Source organism: Oreochromis niloticus, linkage group LG7 (genome assembly GCF_001858045.2).
Source record: "Oreochromis niloticus isolate F11D_XX linkage group LG7, O_niloticus_UMD_NMBU, whole genome shotgun sequence".
NCBI classification, from domain to species: domain Eukaryota; kingdom Metazoa; phylum Chordata; class Actinopteri; order Cichliformes; family Cichlidae; genus Oreochromis; species Oreochromis niloticus.
The window spans coordinates 27,707,455-27,728,230 of NC_031972.2; the positions used below are offsets into that span (position 1 = coordinate 27,707,455).

Below are 20,776 nucleotides of genomic sequence, written 5' to 3' on the forward strand. Positions count from 1 at the left end.
TAAGAGCCATCCTAGTAAGATGTCCAAACCACCTCAGTTGGCTTATTTTCAATGCAGAGGGTCAGGAGATATATTCTGAGCATGTTTAAAGGAGCTTCATATCTTATCTCTAAGGTTGACCCCAAAATTTACCTGGACATAGTTCATTTCTGATGCTGGTATCCACTATTTTATTATTTTGGTCACTAACCACAGCTTTTGGCCATAGGTTGGGAAAGGTGAAATATAATACCAAAAGCTTTTCCTTTATGACCTCTCTCTTCACCATGTCAAACTGATAAAGCATTGGCAATAAAGGGAAATACTCAGTCTCATGCTCCCTGCTTTATTAACATGCCCTTGATAGTCTTGAAATCCTAGACTTCTTTTTCTGTCTGATAACCAATGCCTCAAAAATAATTCTTATCTTAGTAAACATAGTATTTCTCATCTTAGCCACTTTGTGCTAAGCTGTAAATGGTCCCATGTGAGTTGGACTTCATTTCTTGATGTAGCCAACATGACCACATTAACCCCCCAAAAAACAGTGAAAAAAAGGTCCACCCTACACCTCTTTGCTGTGGCTTGAAAAGTTCCAAATATGTATTACCAGTTGGACAATGCCAAGAGGGAGTTGGTCTGGTCTTGCTGCTGGCCATGTAAACCAACCTTTTACTGTACAGAGAGTGCATAGCCAATGGGCACAAAACTACATACTCTCTAACAACCATCCACAAGGCAGCCCAAAGAATGTGTATACCATCTATAGGTTCATAAACGGCATAGTGTGTGAATGTGTGTGTGAATGGGTGGATGTCTGGATATGTAAAGCGCTTTGGGGTCCTTAGGGACTAGAAAGCGCTATATAAAATACAGGCCATTTACCATTTACCATATAAGCTTCCTGGGAAAACTTCTATATACAGTCTGATTGAGGGTGTATTTAATTATACTTAAAAAATAAAAATAAAATAACTGCTTTCTGTATAATTTCATCAGTCTCTCAAAATTCCATTATGGCCATGTATTTCTTTTTTGACCTCAGCTGTTCAAAGGACAGTTTACCAGAAATGTTGTGGTTTGTTTAGGTGCAACTTTGCTCTTTTTAGCAAAAAGAGGCTTTCTCCTGGCAACCATTACAAAAAAGCCATACTTATTCAGTCTTTTTCTAATTATACTGTCATGAACATTTAACATGTTAATTGAGGGCTGCTGAGTCTAAGATGTAGCTCTTGCGTTTGTTGCTATTTCTCAGAGAACTGCATGGTCTGACACTGAGGTGAATTTTCTGGGATGTGACTTCCTTGGAAGATTGTGCCCTTGTGTGAAATTCCTAGAATCACTATCCTTATTTATCTAAAATGGTGAGAATATAAAGATTGGTTGAGTCCTACTTTTATTTCTATATTTACTGACATTTATCTTTTTTTGACTTACTCTTTGGGTTAAATGGTCAGATTCCATGCCACCAAAGAAGACAGGAAAACTGAACACCTCAATAACAATAACCAGGTTTTTCTTGTAACTCTATATTCATAGTCCTTGTAATAATCTCATAATAATGATAGCACATTTTATACAACTCCAAGACAAAATAAACAGCTTCTTCCAAGGATGACTGGCCTTTCTCTTAGAGATAGGGTGAAGTGTGCAGTCATTTGAGAGGTGCTCAAAGTAGAGCCGATAGTCCTCCACATCATATGCAACCAATTGAGGTGGTTCAGACATCTGACAAGGATGCCTCCTGGGTTGCTTCTGGGTGAAATTTTCTAGGCATGTCCTACTGGGAGGAGGCCCCGGGGTAAAACCAGGACACGCTGGAGAGATTATATCCCACAGCTAGCCTGGGAATACCTCAGTGCTTCCCCAGATAAGCTAGAGAAGGTAAATGGGGAGCGGGAACTCTGGGCTTCTCTGCTTAGGCTGCTGGCCCCACAATCTGGACCTGAATAAGTGGAAGAAGATGTATGGGTGGATTTTTTAAGCTTCACAAATGTATTCATTAAATAAATACTATATGAATCAAATACATGTAACATCTTCAGCATGTGTAAATCCTCATACTTCTTGATTTTCATTTTTATGCAAGCTACTATATAATAAGGGTGACTATAAATGCATTGTTTTTAATGCTTTAACATTTCAAATAAAATTGACAGTACATGTACGCCTACTGCTTTTAGGCTTTTCAAGCTAAAAAGCTGAATGACACTGGCACAAAGGCTGACACAGTTGACTAAATCTTTTGTTCCAGAGCAGGATAAAACAAAAACTGCATATTTTACTGACTGTGTCTTGACTGCTATCAATATTGTCAAAACCTTCAACTTTAATTGTGCACATATTTTTACAGAATTTGCCATTATGAACTCTCTAGTTTAAATTTACAACATAGAATGCTGAAGACTCCATATTTTCTTGTCAAACAAGCTGCTATGTAAAGTGAAGCTCAAATGTAAACAGTACCAGTGGTTCTTGGGAAATGGGTCCTTAAGTTGCTAAAGCCTCTTGATTTTGTCCTCCAATATATCACACTTTAATGTAAGGGTACAACAAAGTTTTTGAAAGCCTGCACTGATGTCCCAGTGGTTTCTTGTTACTAAACATATTCTGGCACCACTTTACAATAAGTCTCCCCTTATAGATGGCTAATAAATAGTTTATAGCTATGTTATTAATTAATCTGTAAATGCTTTATAAACCATTATTAATGGTTTATTATGCATTAGTTAAGGGTGAGAAAGAGAAAAACCTGACCGGTTTCTTGCCAAATAGTGAGCCAAATGTGTTCACCTATATATTTCATCTAGAGTTGCTATATTAAACATTTCAGACTAAGTTACTATCTTGTAAGCACAATCAGCATTTGTAAACATATTTTTTAGCATATAATATTGTACTTCATAAATGCATTACAAGTATCCACAACTATCAATCGGAGCTTTGTTGTAAAGTGTAAAGCATAAAACCACTTATTAATGACTAATAAACATTTATAAATGCCAAATGGGAGCCTTATTGTAAAGTGTAAAGCATAAACCCATTTATTAATGACTAATGAACATGTATAAATGCTAGATGGGAGCCTTATTGTAACGTGTCAAGCATAAACCCATTTTTTAATGACTAATGAACATGTATAAATGCTAGATGGGAGCCTTATTGTAACGTGTCAAGCATAAACCCATTTATTAATGACTAATGAACATGTATAAATGCTAGATGGGAGCCTTATTGTAACGTGTCAAGCATAAACCCATTTTTTAATGACTAATGAACATGTATAAATGCCAGATGGGAGCCTTATTGTAAAGTGTAATGCATAACAACATTTATTAATGAATAATAAACATTTATAAATGCCAAAGGGGAGCCTTATTGTAAAGTGTAAAGCATAACAACATTTATTAATGAATAATAAACATTTATAAATGCCAAAGGGGAGCCTTATTGTAAAGTGTAAAGCATAACAACATTTATTAATGAATAATAAACATTTATAAATGCCAAAGGGGAGCCTTATTGTAAAGTGTAAAGCATAACAACATTTATTAATGAATAATAAACATTTATAAATGCCAAAGGGGAGCCTTATTGTAAAGTGTAAAGCATAACACCATTTATTAATGAGTAATAAACATTTATAAATGGCAAAAGTGAGACTTAAATGTATCATGTCACCATTTATTACACTTGGACCTAAATTACAATCAGTGCTTGAAATAACATTTAACTACTGTCAAAAATGGCAATGTATTGTAAGAGTACCACATGTAACATTAAATGTGTTATTTAAAACACCAAACAGTCACCCCCTCCAAAAAAAGTTCATGCCAGACTGGTTCAGACTGGAAATATTTTTTGTACATCCTTGAACAAACGTTCCAGTTGTCCATCAGGGTGTTGTGAACCAAGCCAAGATGACCATTCAAGAACCATGAGGTGTTCCTCCAGCAACTTCTCAGTACGATTTCCTCTTAGTCTACGGACGTCCTTTGATGGTCATCCAAGCTCTTTCGATATGTTGTGTATGACTGCCAGATTGACAATCTACAAACCACCTGCTGTGACTTACAGTGTAGGCATTCTTGTAGGCTCTCCACTCATCACTGGTAATGGCACTACCTAAATTAACATGCTGTCTGATCAGAAGAACAAGGTGGCGCCTTGATTGTTTTTCAACAAGTTTTAACATGAACCTTCGCCTTTTCTCTTTAATTCCCATCAGTCCAAATACCCATTTCTTCCTTTTCCATGCATTTCCAAAGCATCCATGTGCATACTGAAAACAAAAAGAATATAATTACACAGAATATATAGAAAGAAACATTCAAAAAGTTGTTTGCTTTTAATTGCATGTATACAAACATGTCAAATGTGCCTTGCCATGCTACTTAGTGTTCTGGAGCTGCCAGCCACTTCATCATCGATCATATCTATTTGTCTGAACCTGAGCCCTTGAGAATAAATCTGTGACATAAATTGAGACAATTATTACTTACTGAGGCCCTAAATGTATTTCAAATGTCTTGTATTGGTGTTCAGTTATGAAAGGTGGATTGCTATTCATGTCTACATCTATACATACCTGCAAATTAACTTGATCCAACTGAAAAGAGATGATTTTGATTTCTCAAAGAGGGAGCAAGTTCTGATTGTTCTGGAAATGTTCCTATGACTTGCTCTTTTGCAGCACCTGAGAACATACCAATGAGTTAAGTAAAGAAATGGACCCTAAAACATGCATATTAATTGATAAGATAATCACAAAATTCAGTATGAAGACAATAATAATGAAAAGGGGTTAATGCTCCCTCTTGCATTGATAACATAGAAATATTTTTGTTATATTTACTACATGCACTACATTATCACGCATTATACATACCACATATATTGGTCTTTCTTCACCACGGCAATCATTTTCATCTTATGGTGACAAACAGGGCATCTAAGCTTCTTCTTTAGCAGGTGTTTCTTCTGTAGCCATTTAATGAGCCTCAGTGCCCTATATTTCATTTGTTTTCCTTCTATTGGGGTGTGCACTCATTCCCAAGGACATTCTGGTGGAAAAAAATGAGTAATTTATTTCATTATCACCTCGAAACACCGTAAAAGTGTCTACGCGAATCTAGTGCAACTCGGTTCAGAGTTAAAGAACTTCATAAGCCATATAAAATTAATTAATTAATTAATTTCTGTCTCTCTTCCACAGCATATCTTTCATCCTGTTTTCCTTCTTCACCCCAACCGGTCGCAGCAGATGGCCGCCCCTCCCTGAGCCTGGTTCTGCCGGAGGTTTCTTCCTGTTAAAAGGGAGTTTTTCCTTCCCACTGTCGCCAAAGTGCTTGCTCATAGGGGGTCATATGATATGATTGTTGGGGTTTTCTCTGTATTTATTATTGTGCGATCTATTGTACAATATAAAGCGCCTTGAGGCGACTTTTGTTGTGATTTGGCGCTATATAAATAAAATTGAATTGAATATAAAACAAGCCCTATAACCAAAAAAAGTCCCACACAAAAAAAGAGGATTTTCTCACCTGTTATAATCAGTGTTGGGTAAGTTACTTTAAATTAGTAACTTAGTTACATTACTAGTTATTTCTATAAAAAAGTAACTCAGTTACTTCAAGTTACTCGTTACTTTCAGAGTAACTAGTTACTAGGGAAAGTAACTTTGGTTTTACTCAGAATTCTCTTGTTAATGTGTTGCTTCCGTAACTGGATACCCAGCAAGTTTGCCAGTCTTCTATCTTGCTTACTTGGCACAAGTGCACTGTGCCACCTACCAACAGAAAGGAAAAAATAATGTGCACATTTCCACGAGAGAAATCCCACGCCTGGACCGTCGTTGACCGCCACCATGATTCTAGCCTGCTTTTTACATCCAACACAAAAACTGCAGTCGTGGTGCTTTTGATTGTACTCAGAACTTGGAAATTCTGCCTTCTGAATAGGAAGATGTAGGCAACACCAGACTGCAGATGAGCTGCATACAGGGCTGGACTGGGACAAAAAAATAGTCCCGGGCATTTTGACTAGAGACCAGCCCACCATTATAGGAAAAATCATAAAGCCTTTGAATGAAAACAAACACTGTTGTGACAGTGATGTACACTGTTCTGATGGTATATATGTATCAATCTATCAATTGTTTGTTGTAAGACTCAGATAATTATTTTTTTAAAAGCTAGACATTTTAAATGAGAATAATAAAGAAAAGTATTTCTTTTTGCCCCCTTTTCCCTGTTAATGCCCTACATGGACCCCTGGCAACACTTTGCTAGACCTGCCCCTGCACAGTTACCAGCTGTCTGCTACGTAGAAAAGGATGCTGGTGTTATTTGTCTCTCAGAAACAGTTCATAACTTCCCTTCAACTCATTCATGTCACCTAAAAGGTAAACCTGTTTCTCCATCACCTGTTCAGCTCTGATGATTCAGTAAGGACATCTCCTGGTTTCATCTTCATGTTTCCCTCTCACCAGATAACCAAACTGATATCATGACCAGCAGCTTTTACAGCTGTGGCTCCAGCAAACATCAGCTGATACTAGACATTAATATTAAATAAATTCTAACAACAGCTGATAAAGCTTAAACGTGTTGCTGTTGTTTAGCGCGACATCCGCTGGTTTCCTCTTTCTAGCGCAAAGTGGGCAATAAATAAACAAGAAAGGAAAGCCGATCAGCTGATCATTGATCAGTTTCGTGATTGAAGTAGAAACAGGAGGGGAGAGAATGAGAGAAGAAGAGGCAGCTGTGCAGCGTAAACACAGAATAAATCCAGCTTTGTGTCTTTTTCATTGTAGCTGAAGCTGTGTTCCTTTTCACCTCAATACGAAACGCGTAATATTTTCTCTGAATATGAGACAATTCTGTTTTTTAGGGGACGGTTGGCAACTCTAATAATTAACCTTATGAACAAAATTAAGTTCAACATCAGTAACATAGCACCCACCCAGCTGTATAGAAACTCCGTCATGCTAGCTAGCACGCAGTACGAAAATGTCAGCATAACGAAAATAAACTCCACCTAAACTTGGTTTATATCTGACTGATAGACTGCAGGTCATAACTTTTTACCTGAAGTTCAGTTCACCTGACACGCGGACCGGCGGCCGCTTCGGGTCTCTCCTCTTGCCTCCCTTTTCCTTCATCCACCTGCTGGCCTCCACCACTTGCTAATGTTACTGAATCTGTGGAAGCTCCGTGATAGCCACCGCAAGAAGTAACGAATAACGAGCCTATCTAAATCCCAGTAACGAGTAACGCGTTCCTGGTTTTGGCATAATAACTAGTTACCGTGCTCATTACCACAATAATAACGTAATTACTGTAACGCGTTACTTAATAACACGTTAGTCCCAACACTGGTTATAATGTATCTCCGACTCTGTTATGAAGATCTACCCGCTCGATTCATGGTAAAAGAAAAATGTTCTGGCGCCAAAGGGAGGGAAAACAAACGTAATTCAAACGCAGAGAAGCTCATATAAACATCCAATCACAGTTAGGAAAGTCCCTCCTGTCAGAGCGCGGCCACCAGGTCAAGGGGCACGAACAGACACACTGAAGTCACTCGTGGAAGTTGCTGCGCCATGGATGGAGCAGAAGATAAAACTTTGTGTGCCTCTGCAACCTACACAGTCAGCACACGTTCGAAGAGATACAAAGAGCACAGACTGGATGGGCTAGATTGGACTAAGCTAACGGCGTCAGCAGTTAAACATGACGGTGAGTAACGTTGTAATGCTAGCTACCAAGCCATTTGGCTGCTAGCTACAGTGGCTAATTAACATCAGGTAACACGTGAATAGCTCTAATACTATTGATTATTCCAAACGTTTGATATCACTCTGTTGTATATTTTTAGTTTTTAATCTTTTGTTTATGTGCATCAATAGATTTATATTAAACACCCCAGTAAGGTAGTACACATAAGGATTATTTGCCTTGCTTTAGAAATGTCTAAATCACCATAGGTGGATATATCAAAACTTTTTCACAAAGTGGCTTTTTATAATTTCAAGTTGTAACCATTTTTAATCAAGATTTTATTTGAGTTTCCCAAGTTTAGATTAGAAATTATTTTAGTATTGTAATTTAATAATTGTTTGTTTTATAGATTCTTCTTCTAATCTTGCCCCTACTGCAACTGCACTTCTTAACAAGGAGCAAGAGGAACTGACTTTTCTTAAGGAGAAACTGGAGTGGCAAAAGATGAGAATTGAAGAACTGGAAGGAGAAAGAGATTTCCTACGAAGGCAGCTTTCATCCTTTACAAGTATGAAATTAGACTTGTTCCATAAGCATTATTTTTATTTTAAAGTCTTCAGATAAACATTAGATAATTTATAAATCCCAGTGAAGTTCCCTTATTGTCATTGTGTTGATTAAAATATTTTAGTCAGTTAACTTTAAGTGTTGAGCCAGTTCATTTCTAAAGAGATCTAGTTCCAAATTCAGTTCAGCCAGGTCTAACTTGATTGATTCATTTTCATAGTTCATAAGATCATAGCTCCAACTTGAACTAGTAATGTAACAGCCTTAAAATCAGAATTAATATACGTTTTATACGTGTGTGCGTGTGTGTGTGTGTGTGTGTATGTATGTATGTATATATATATATGTGTGTGTGTATATATATATATATATATATATATATATAGAGGGAGAGAGAGAGAGGGAGAGAGAGATAGATATATATACTTTAATCACATGACGATTTTCTTTAACAACATCCGCAATCTCTTTAAGCACATAAGCTGACTAAATCGTCAGTTGTGTAATTGAAAAACAGGGGGACTTTGAAGTAGCAGCTACTCTGCACATCTTTGTCACTCAGTGTAATCTGAGTGGTGTCAAATATCTTGTTTCTAAAACCAGCCATTTTGTTGTTTGCATCCTGCAGAGCAACCTAAAGACCAACCATTCAATGATCCATTTTCCTCGAAGGCTTCTGAAAACTCAGATTCATCTTCCGCATTTTCATCTGTATCGTCTGTGTGGTCATCCTCATCTTCATTCCCAAAGAAGCGAAAGCAGAAATACAAGAAAAAGCATTCAAGAGCCAAGAAACCCAAGAAGGAGCAGAAGAAGCTCCGGCAGCATGGTGAGCAAAAGATTTTGGAAGAGAAGATTGTACAGAAGAGGATACTATAAATGTGACATAAAACATAGTATTATGATTTTAATTTTTTCTAAAAACTACTCTGTGTTTGCTACGTCATATATACATATCTATCTATCTGTCTATGCTTTGAGCATTTGCTTTTCTAATTATTTGCTTTGTTTTCATTTTTAGTTCAAACGCCAAATGACATTGTGCAGCGATGCAAATCTCCCCTCAAGACATTTCCAAGGACGAAGACGATGACCAAAGCTTTTCAAAAGCATGGGCTCGACAGGAACACTGTTGTGTCCACTTCATCAGTTGGGGAGCTTGCTATTGCGGTCCCCAACGTTTACCAGGAGCTATTGTCCAACAGGTCTAGTGGAGAGACGGTACTAGCTTTTGCTAAGCGATGTGAGGCTGCAATTCAAGGCAGTGATGAAGTAAAAAAACAAAATAGAAAGTATGAAGGCCGCTGGTACTTTGCTTCAATTCGAAGAGGGAAATCTGTCTGAAACCCTAATTTGTTCTAAGTGATTTTGTTTGTTTTGAGCATATTGAACTGAAGAAAAGATGTGCAAAACCAACCGTTTTTCAAAGATCTGTTCACGTATGTGTTGAGTTTCCACACAACTAAGAGATTTACCTGTTAGGTTAGTTTATTTTATTGTTTTTTTTATGTTTTGATTTGTATAAATGTGTGTAGAGTAAATAATACAGCTGTGCAGTTTCAGTTAAGGTATATTAATTTATTATATTATAATAATTTTCCTTTGTTTTATGCCAGTGGTGAATTTAGGGATGGGATTTGTTTCCTTAATATAGTTTTAGCTATCTTTAAAAGGCTTGTATATAAATTTAGCAATGTTAAATAACTGTTGGTGCTTTATGCTTTTTATAGTAACGCCCAGTAATACTTACAAATGTTTGTTGGTCATAAATAAATGTTGACATGTTTTAAACTTTACAACAAGGCACTCTTTTGTGTTTATAAATGTTTATTATTCATTAATAAATGGTGTTATGCGTTACACTTTACAATAAGGCTCCCATTTAGCATTTATACATGTTCATTAGTCATTAATAAATGGGTTTATGCTTTACACTTTACAACAAAGCTCCGATTGATAGTTGTGGATATTTATAATGCATTTATGAAGTACAATATTATATGCTAAAAAATATGTTTACAAATGCTGATTGTGCTTACAAGATAGTAACTTAGTCTGAAATGTTTAATATAGCAACTCTAGATGAAATATATAGGTGAACACATTTGGCTCACTATTTGGCAAGAAACCGGTCAGGTTTTTCTCTTTCTCACCCTTAACTAATGCATAATAAACCACTAATAATGGTTTATAAAGCATTTACAGATTAATTAATAACATAGCTATAAACTATTTATTAGCCATCTATAAGGGGAGACTTATTGTAAAGTGGTACCCATATTCTGTCTTCCTTCTTGAACAGTGTTAGATGACACCTTGTGTGTCCTTGGTTGTCCTCTGATGGATTATTATTATTATTATTATTATTTTGCACTAACAGACAATGAGGGCTTTGACAAAGTGGTGTTGTTTGATGACAACTACTGAGACAGAGAATTGTATTTCTGAAGAACACTGGGCAGTAGCTATTGCTGCTGCTGTGATACAGAGATGCCAGCCACAGGAGGGTTAATAGCTTGACCAATGAGACTCCACAGTCAAGGTTCATAAGAACTGATCTAAATCTTTGTGATTAAGATTCATCAAGGCTCTGGCAACATTCCTCAGAGATATTTTGGGGCCAAACTGATATGACAGCATAAGACAGTTGCCGAAAGGTGCCCCATTGAACTCAGATCAGGTGAGTGTGGATGCCTTCTGAGCACATTGAACTTATTGTCATGTTTAAGAAACCAGTTTGAGAGATTATGTGAACAGGTTTTGGCCTCAGTTTCTTGTTCTTAGCTGACAGCAGTGGCACTCAATATGATCTCAGGCTGTTAACAGAAGTGATAGAAAGAGCATAGAAAGAAAAGTGATTGAGCAAATGAATAAGGCGAGTTGTGAAAAGAGCTTAGAGTGCTAAGATAGATTAGAAAAGCTTTATATAAGAACCAGTGCATTTACCATTTCATCTGACCTTAGACATAAATATAGCATTTTTGCCAACAAAATTGACACTCAGTAGATAGCTTATCTTGTTTGGACCATTCTCTGAAAGCCCTAGAGATAGTTGATGCTGGGAAAATTCCAGTAGATCAGCCATTTTCTGAAATACTCAGAGTAGCAACCAACATTAAGAGACACTTACAATAAACTGTTTTCCCCATTCTAATGCTTGTTTTGAACTACACCAGAACTTGACCATGTCACATGTATAAATCCATAGACTGCCTTAGCTGATTAGATATTTGCATTAACAAACAGTGTCTACAGTAGCACTTTTGTCAGCACATGGAGAATACATTCATAATTTGCATAGTGTAACTGACAAAATCTTGATCTTATTAAGCTAGGCATCTGTTATATAATGCTATTCATAAATCAAGGCATCTAAAATATTTAAAGTCATATGTGTGTATACGTGTGTGTGTGTGTGTGTGTGTGTGTGTGTGTGTGTGTGTGTGTGTGTTGTGTGGTTGGCACGGTGCAAGAGTGTGTGGTGTGAAACAAAAGAAATGGAGCTCAGGGCCATGGAGATGTGGTTGGTGTCTGTGTGGAGGTGAGTAGACAAAGGATCCCATACCTCAGGGGGAAACTTTGAATTCCCTGAGTCTCTAAGACTTAGCTGTGGCTTACTTTCCTCTAACACCAGCAGTGACTTTTGGAAGTCGGTATGTGGGTGTCTGTGTGTGTAATAGTGAATCCAATTCTACTGTCAGGTCAAGGTTCAGTGCTGCATCTTTGTCGAGGTCTATGTGTGTTGTGATGGGTGGACAGGGAGTTGTCAGTGTGATTCAGTAAAAGGGACTCCATTCCATTTTATGTCTTTTTAATTATCCGCCGCAGAAATTTAACAACTGTAACTGTGTAACTATGTACTTGAATAAAGCTATCTTGCTTTAACCCTGACCAGCGGTCAGGCATAGAAAAACAGATCTCTTTGATCTTTCCTTAGTTTGCTAAGTTGGGTTTTCCACTTTGCTGGTTCAGGGCATAGTGAGGAGAATGATTATGTGTCTGATCTATTTAATCATCAGATGACAAACAGGTCCCTAACTACAGGAGAATGTTCTTACAGCATGTGAGGTCCATAGGAAGACTTCATGTGTAGGGGTGAAAAAGCATCTTCCACTGCACCTACCTATGAACAACAATATGCAATGAAAAAGCAAAGCGAGCACACTTTGTGTCAATCTGGTCCTCCTTCCAATTCTATTAAGAAGCACAGCAACTCCTCCCGTTTTCTTTTCCATTGTTCATCAGTTGATCAATTCTCCTACAGTCCCTCATTGTTTGTTTAGCTGTGTCTCACATCGTCACTCCCCACTAAAACCATTTATCCACTAGAAAAAAAAGCAGCCAGCATTGCTGTGTTGTTCTGTCCATTTCACTGGGTATCCATGAGCCTGAACTTTCAAAGGGTGTTTTTGATATCATGGTTATTTTTTATTTATTTACTGTTACTCTGGTTTGAATTAGTTGATGAGTTTGTAAACTTGTAGCTTTTTCCTGTGGGTTGGGGGTTTTTTACACAGAAAAAACTCACCATATGATAATTGGACAATTATTTTGTCCAATAATTGGTCAGAGGTGTCTGGGATGGGATCAAAAAAGGTAAACACACATCTAGGGTACCCTCAATGCAAAACTAACACTGGTGATGGTTGAGAAGGCCTGACTTGCATTCACTCCTCTACAGTAAGTCATCTTAAAAGTGTTCTTAGTTGGTTGAGGTCAGGACTCTGTGCAGGCCAGTCAGGTTCTCCCACTCCAGACTCGCTCACCCATGTTTTTATGGACCTTGGTTTGTTCACTGGTGAGCAGTCATGTTGAAACAGGAAGAGGTCATCCCCAAACTGTTCCCACAAAGTTGGTAACTTGAAATTGTCCAAAATGTTTACTATGCTGAGCCTTAAGAGTTCCTTTCACTGAAACTAAAGAGCTGAGCCCAACTCCTGAAACTTAACCAGACCTTAATTGTCCCCTCCACCAAACTTTCCACTTGGCACAACTCAGTCAGATAATTCCCGTTCTCCTAGCAACCGCCAAACACAGACTCATCCTTTGGATTGCCAAACAGAAAAGTGTGACTCGTCACTCCTGAGAAGAAAGTGTCTCTGCTTAACACCACTGTGTTCAATGTATTTGTCACTTGGTCATTAAAGGCTTGGCTGCAGCTGCTCAGCCATGAAAACATATTAGCTGAAGTCCCTACGCACCGTTCTTCAGCAGACCTGAAGGCCACATGAAGTTTTGAGGTCTGTAGCAATTGAATCTGTAGAACGTTGGCAACCTCTGGGCACTCTGCACTCTTCTGACCGTACTCTTTGATTTTATGTGGCCTACCACTTTTTGTTCCCACTCACTTCCACTTTATTATAATACCACTAACAGTCAACTTTGGAATATTTTGTAGAGAGGAAATTTCATGACTGGACTTGTTGGACAGGTGAGATCCTGTCACAATACAATACTGAAATTCACTGAGCTAATGAGCCCAAATGTTTATAGAAGCAGTCCCCAATGGATGTAATTGGAACACCTGAACTCAATGATTTGGATGCGTGAGTGAATACTTTTGGCAATATAGTGTATCAGAAAAAATGTTCCATGGAAATTATATCTTAACATGGTAGACTTCATCATGTCATTTAAATGAATTAAAAGTTATGTTAATTGTTTTTAGTCATTCCCATCGGTTACATTTTTAAGCTACTGTTAAGACAGTACTATGCTACCTTAATCTGATCCTCTTACAGTGGAACACGTAAAGGCAGGAAGGGATAAAAAGGACAGTAGTAAGAAGAATGAGATGAGAAACGGAAGGTGAAAGCAAGAAAGTGTAAAAGCAGACAAACAATCAGAGTCTGTGACAGGGCAAGATAGAAAGACTCGGATACTTCTCGAAGGTCAACAGCCCGCTGTCCCCGCAAAGAGCCAAACTCACTACTGGTTCTCTCTGCACTTGTTTCTCCACATGAGCTTGGCTGAGTCTCTCTCTCTGTTTTGATGTTGTAAAAAGACAAAAAACAAACCAAAATAAAACACAGGTGGCTGAAACCAAACGGCTCTAACTTCTGAAAAGAGTGTGTTGAAAGTGAACTGAGTTTGTTGAAGTCCCTTGATGGGCATTTGTTAAATGTCAGTGCTATAGCCAAGCCTGCTGGTGTAGGTATGTGACTGTTTGTGTGTGTGTCTGACAAAGAGAGACAAAGCAAAATTGAGAACACCAGCTCTGTTCAGTGTAGCTGCTACAGTAGCAGTTCTTTGTCCTTCTTTTTGACATGGAATGTGAAACCACGCATAAATAATTTGTCTAAAGACAGAGAGAGTATGAGATAAAAAAAAAAAAATCAAGATTTATTCAGATTTGAGAGTAGATATGACAAGAAAGTTATTTGAATTTGTGGTGCTGCTTTGCTGCTTCTGCATTTTGACTGCTGCTTCCAAAATAATGAATTGCACTGTCTGCCCCCTGGGTTGTTGTAATTGGAAACTTTGGGGGGTTGTCAGTGTTCATCATGTGAAATTTATTTATTGCATTTTCCCAGTAAGAAAACATTAAAAGAAGATACCAGATCATTACAACTTGGGTTTTATTTTTGTAGATGACTGTTGTATCCATGGTTTAATCAATAATCCAAAACAATGACTACAGAGTGAGGAGCTGCAACAAATGACCATATAGGATTACTACAAACCTTTCTGGCTTTCTTTTCATTAGAATAAACCTAGAGATTTGAGGCTTTACAGTAGTAGTTATGAACTTTCATTGTTCAGGCTATATTTTTACTTAATACAAGATATTTTAGCTTGAAATAAGTGAAAAAATCTGCCAATGAAACAAGTGAAAATTGTCTAGTTTTTTTTCTAGTTTTAAGATTTACTGTCTTGAAACAAGTTCCTTTAGCTTACTGAAATGTTGCCCTTTAGCTGATTCTGTCTTATTTTAAGTGTAATGAGATGATTTTGACTAGAAATAAGACAAATACTCTTGGTAAGATTTTGAGTTTTTGCAGTGTACTGACTGACAATGGGCTGTGAAGTTAACCATTGCATTTATTTTGATATTTTAATATTTTATATAGATAAGAACAGAACATTTTCTAAAACTGTTTTTAACTCTTAGGGCCATTCCCATTGCAATATCATACAAAACAAAGTATTATGGTAATATTATGGCAGAAACAGAGTTGTGTATTAAACTACTTTTTTTTTTTACCAGAATATATTGGTAACATTTTTTTAAGAGTCACATAAAAATATATATATTTTTAGAACACGTTAGTAATACACCTACAAATATATTATCACAGCAGTCAGGTGGTATCATGCCATAACTCGGCATTCATTGTGCCATCTGTCAGCAGTTGTACCCATCTTACAACAAACTTGGCCAGGATACACTACTGAGACATAACAGTGAAATATAACAACAGATACATACTCAATGAGATGGTATTGACAGCCAGATATGGTGCAGGTAGAACTGCAGGAGAGTACAGAGAGTGGAAAGTTTTGTTTTTACTCCTCTAAAGAATCTCAACACATGACAAAGAGATACAAGGAAAATGTTTAATACATATCGAGACAAAGTGTGTTGTGGAATATTGTCCTTATAATTTAATGTCTGCATTAGTTGCACATACAGCTCTTTCACCACAAGAGATGGGGGTAAATTCAATTACAATTCTCATTTCACGATATGTGGATTCAAAAGAAACTGAACTAAACTAAAATTCAATTAATTGCATCTCTCAGCTGGCTTGGTATTGACTTGGTGACCCCCGAAAGACCTGAAGGAGGTGGCAAAGGAGAAGGAGGTCTAGGTGTCTCTGCTTAGACCGCTGCCACTTTTGAATTAATAAGCAACGAAAATGGAATGGAATTGAAAACTGATGGATGGATGGGTCATTTTATGTATTTACTTTCTTTTACAGACAGCTTGCATAAATGAAGTATCAATGTAAGGGTTCCCATGTCTCTGCCTCTTTCTCCCTTCTGTGTCTCTTTGTATATGTATATGTTTCTGCATGTGTCTGTCTCAGCATAGGTAAGGTCTGCTACTGGCTCCTGCAGTTCCTTGGCTGGTGCACCTGTCTGAATTCCACTTATGAATCTCTCACATACTGAATTTAATCAGCAGCTCTTTCACCCACTCTTTGCCAGAGAGATCAGCTCATCACAGTAGTAGTATTGGTCAGGCTCCTTAGTGGAAACCTAATTCTTTGTGTTCATTTGCTTTCTCCTCATGTCTAGCTATGACTCTCCTTTGCTTTAGATTTCTTCCTCATGTGTCAGAAAGCATTCTTGTTTTAGGTTCTGAATGCCTGCCTATTTTCAAATTACTGAACTGCAGAGCTATGCAGTATTAACTTTATTTTAATTAACTGCTTTGCACTGACTCCCAGTGTTCATGTCCTGCATCAGAGACTCACAGTTTTGGTTAAACATAACAGAAAATTTAAGCATTTACACTCAGAATGTCATATGAAATACACAAGAGTTACTTATTAAGTTAAGGTTAATTGTTGCCTTTTAAATTAAAATGTCCTTTTTAAAATAAAAATTGACATATGCCGATCACAAATATTGTTAATATTTACTGCTGCAAAAAAAATTGATTGCCAGGGCTTACAGTAAATGAGTTTCTGAGTCATTTCAGAAAATGTTCCAGTAACAGATAGTGAAAAAGAAAATGTAAATTACTTATTGATTATTCAACCACCTAATGCAAATGGAAACTAAAAAAAATAAAAAATAAAATACATCCTTCACAAGCAAAAGAACAGTGCTTTAAGATATATTTTGGCCAAAAATGTAAAATTAAGTTCTTCTTTACATTATTGTTTTTTTGTTATTCACTTGCAATGCAGGTGCTTAGTTTAATGTAAACAAACTAAGAAATGGCAAAAGATTCATTTAGGACCAATTCATAATAGATCTCAAAATACTTCACACTATAGGTAGAAATAGGTAATGGTCCAGTGATTCCCTATGAGCATGCATATATAGTGACAGACAGAGATGGGCAGTAACAAAGATTACAGTAACGCGTTGCGTTACTGTAATCTGATTACTTTTTTCAAGTAACGAGTAATGTAAGGGATTACTGTTGCAAAAACAGTAATTAGATTACCGTTACTTTCACATAGGAACACTGCGTTACTAAAGCCGTGATTTTTTGCGGGAATGTCTCATGACAGTGACGTAGGCGAGTGCGACGTTCGTGACAGCAGCTGTCTGCAGATCAACAATGGATAATATATCGAATGCGGGACAGAGTATGAGCATGCAGCGTTTAAAGCGTGGAAGTACTGACCTTACTTTGAGTTTGATTCCATAAAAAGTGACAAAAACATTGGTGTCCACTGTTCACTGCGTGGGAAGAAACTTCTTTTTAAACCCCTAAACTTCCAGGCAAGCACTGAGTGCGCTACGACGTAATGTGAAATTCACAGAGAAACTCTCGGATTCTTCCACTGACCGCTGCGGCACACCTGCACCAGGGTAAACCTCCGCCTAACCCACTCCTGCTTTATAGGTGAAAATAGAGCAACAGAACTGCTAGTCTTTGATTTTATTTATTTTCTGCTGTGTTTTACTTGCATCTATTTGAAAGAGTGAGTGTAAACACAAAAACACATTTTATTTTATGTGCTGGAATGTGCAGAAAATAGGTGTAAATGTTAAACAAATTTCTTCCAGTCAGAGAATGTTGCATATAATTAAATTTTTGCTTGATGCATAAAGTTAAAAGATTAAAACTAATAAAACAAGTTTTAAAAAGAGACTTTTCCATTTGATTACATTTTGTATGATGGGTTATGCAGAAAAAGTCGAATTGGGCTGAAAGATCTATCGCTTTATCACCTATTCAGGTTGTAAATCGTGTTTTTAAAAAGTAACTAAGTAACTAAGTAATTAATTACTTTTGAAAATAAGTAATCAGTAAAGTAACGGGATTACTTTGTGGGGGAAGTAATCAGTAATTAGTTACTGATTACTTTTTTCAAGTAACTTGACCAACACTGGTGACAGATTGGAAAACAAAAAGAAAAAAAAACCCCTTTAACAGCCATCTGACACTGTCAGCTGGGACAGGGAGGAGTGGTGTGAATCAACAGTATAATAATGCAGAAAGTTGCTTGGGCCAGTTACATGAAGTCCAGTCATGCAGCTCCAGGAACATGCAGATAGGTAGAAAGTGACACTCCCAGAAAGACCAAATCACAAACGAAGGGACCGAGAAGACATAAAGAGACATGCAATAGTGGGAAATAAATGCATGGGATAAAAAGCCAAAAGAATAGATGAAAGATTCTCTGTGCATAATGAAAGAGCCCTCAACAGCATTTAGCCTTTAAAGGCAGAACAGGTGATGGTTCAGCAACACCTCATCCAGACGGATGCTTTAAGCTTTAACATAAAAGTAGATAGGGTGAAGACTATAACTGCCTTGAGAGTTTTCAGTAAATATCTTCCACCCAGTGGGTGAAATAAGTGTATATTTCACCTAGTGAAATGCCTGAAATGTCTGTCCCTGAAGTACACAGCGTTTTTTGGACCTTTCTTTTTTACAAATGTATGCTGGGTCCCTGTGCTCTAAGAGTTCTTTGTGTGGTGTGGTTGCAGATGGAAAGCAGCTCTCTTTTGCGTCTGTGCATGTGTGTGGTGTGGTCACAAGCTGAGAAGAACCTTGCCTCAGTTGGGAACAAATGACAGGATATGGTTTAGTGAGCCTATCTGTAAACAGATGAAAGAAACCAAACTAGTAAAAATCCACACAGAAATTAGAGCCTTGAGACCTTGCCAGACCTCCCACAGAGATTTCACTCTAGCGTCAGATGGTCAGTTGATGGTCACCGGGTTTAACTCTGCATCCTTTCAGCAGTAATGAGTCACCACAGAAATGTGAATGCCACCACTCCTCCAAAATATGTGAAATGAAAGAAATCATTACAAACCAAATTTGGGACCTGCACCAAACAATACTGAGGAAATCTGGTTCAGACAAAAACAACTGAATTACCCTCATTCACTGCTGTTACTGCCTAAATCATGAAATGACAAAGTCACCAAATAGAAAGCTGAATCAATATTCCAGCAGATTTTTGTTGTCAACATAATGTCTTGACAATATAATGCAAATACTTGTTCAAAGGAGATTCCTATTATAACTGCCAACTGCATCATTTGTGGCATAGACACACAAATATTTATCTCTCTGCAGCAGTTGTTTCCACTCTCTTTTCCTCATACAAAAACAACACAATCACCCCATTTGATCCCGCTGAAACATCACCATGACAAAACAGAATTAAATGCCACAAATATAGAATTTCTGTCCCGTTTCTTGCAGAAGCAACGAGAAGAAAGCCATTATTTTGTAGTGAAAATTTCCATTTGCTCATTGGCAGATATAACCATTCCATCAAGTTATTACACAGAATAGTAAATCAATCATTCCTGTCCAATGGAAACTGTGAAAACTGCAACGCTCTTATGGAATAAAACAAAGAAAAAAGACGGCAAAGAATAAAACAAACAAAAACACCATTAAACAGTGATGTCTCTATGGGATATTTGAATACAGCATGCAGATGCTAACGATATTTGGGCTCGGCATAATATAAACATATTATGACTCCATATACTGTTAGCAAAAAGCTTTACAACATGGCACTTTGCTGCAATGCGGCTCTTAATAATCAAGATGTTCTAAAACACCTTATATGCCTGTCAAATGTCACTTTACCCTTAGTGTGTTCGCATTTCATAGACTTAATATGAAAGGCTTAAGGTAGTTTCTGCTTTGTAAAAAAAAGTGAAGTTTTGCATTCTAATCCAGTTACACCAACAAATTGCTAATAGACTGTCATTCCTGTCTTTCTCACAACACTGATGAATATGTTTTTATAATATTTTCATAATAATAATAATAATAATAATAACAACAACAACAACAACAACAACAACAATAATAATATTTAAACATATACATTTTTACCGCAACAACATTTTTGCCCATGGTTATTAGTGAAGTTATCAAAAGTCATGTAAAATATGGAGAAAAGTACTGGGCCTACAGGAGCTCCTTAGCCACGGAAACCATGAAGCTCCCAGTGCACAGTGTTTGTGCTGATGTTAATGCTAGGGGAGGATGGGAAATAACTATGCACTCACTGAGTTGGTGACTTTTGTGCACTATGAGCCTCAGCTCACCCACTTTACGTGCTTAGACACTTTACGGCAGAATTGTTTTGCTTTTTTCCACTTGTGGAATAAAGAACTAGGAAAAAATTCATGGAATATGGAATAATTATTTTACAGACTGCATGACTAGTTGCCCTGACAATGGAACTAAAAATGCCAGAAAAATGCCAGAATTTAAAAAAAAAAAAAAATTCTGTCGGTTTCATTACGTGGTGACCTCCAGCTTGCACTGGAGTGATTTGCAGCCGAATGTGACCTCCAAGTCCGAGGCCCTGGTCCTCAGCAGGAAAAGACTGGAGTGTGTATTTCGA

General features: G+C 37.2%; 1 protein-coding gene and 1 long non-coding RNA gene across 3 annotated transcripts; one reads left to right on the forward strand and one right to left on the reverse strand.

Moving 5' to 3' along the window:
* Window positions 1-3,276: 3,276 nt before the first annotated feature.
* On the reverse strand, window positions 3,277-5,154 carry LOC109203031 (uncharacterized). 2 transcript variants are annotated; one of them, XR_003221117.1, is made up of 4 exons: window positions 4,868-5,154; window positions 4,568-4,675; window positions 4,348-4,449; window positions 3,277-4,261 (listed from the first exon to the last, which is right to left on the reverse strand). It is a non-coding gene; the product is annotated as an uncharacterized LOC109203031 (long non-coding RNA). The 2 variants fall into 2 exon arrangements; XR_002063000.2 differs by having other exon boundaries at window positions 3,277-4,449.
* Window positions 5,155-7,305: 2,151 nt separating this feature from the next.
* LOC109194508 (coiled-coil domain-containing protein 106) lies at window positions 7,306-10,054 on the forward strand. Its single transcript, XM_019362050.2, has 4 exons — window positions 7,306-7,718; window positions 8,110-8,268; window positions 8,896-9,096; window positions 9,289-10,054. The coding sequence occupies exons 1-4, from the start codon at window positions 7,583-7,585 to the stop codon at window positions 9,609-9,611; spliced, it is 819 nt and encodes a 272-aa protein (XP_019217595.1). The 5' UTR covers window positions 7,306-7,582; the 3' UTR covers window positions 9,612-10,054.
* The last annotated feature ends 10,722 nt before the right edge of the window (window positions 10,055-20,776 follow it).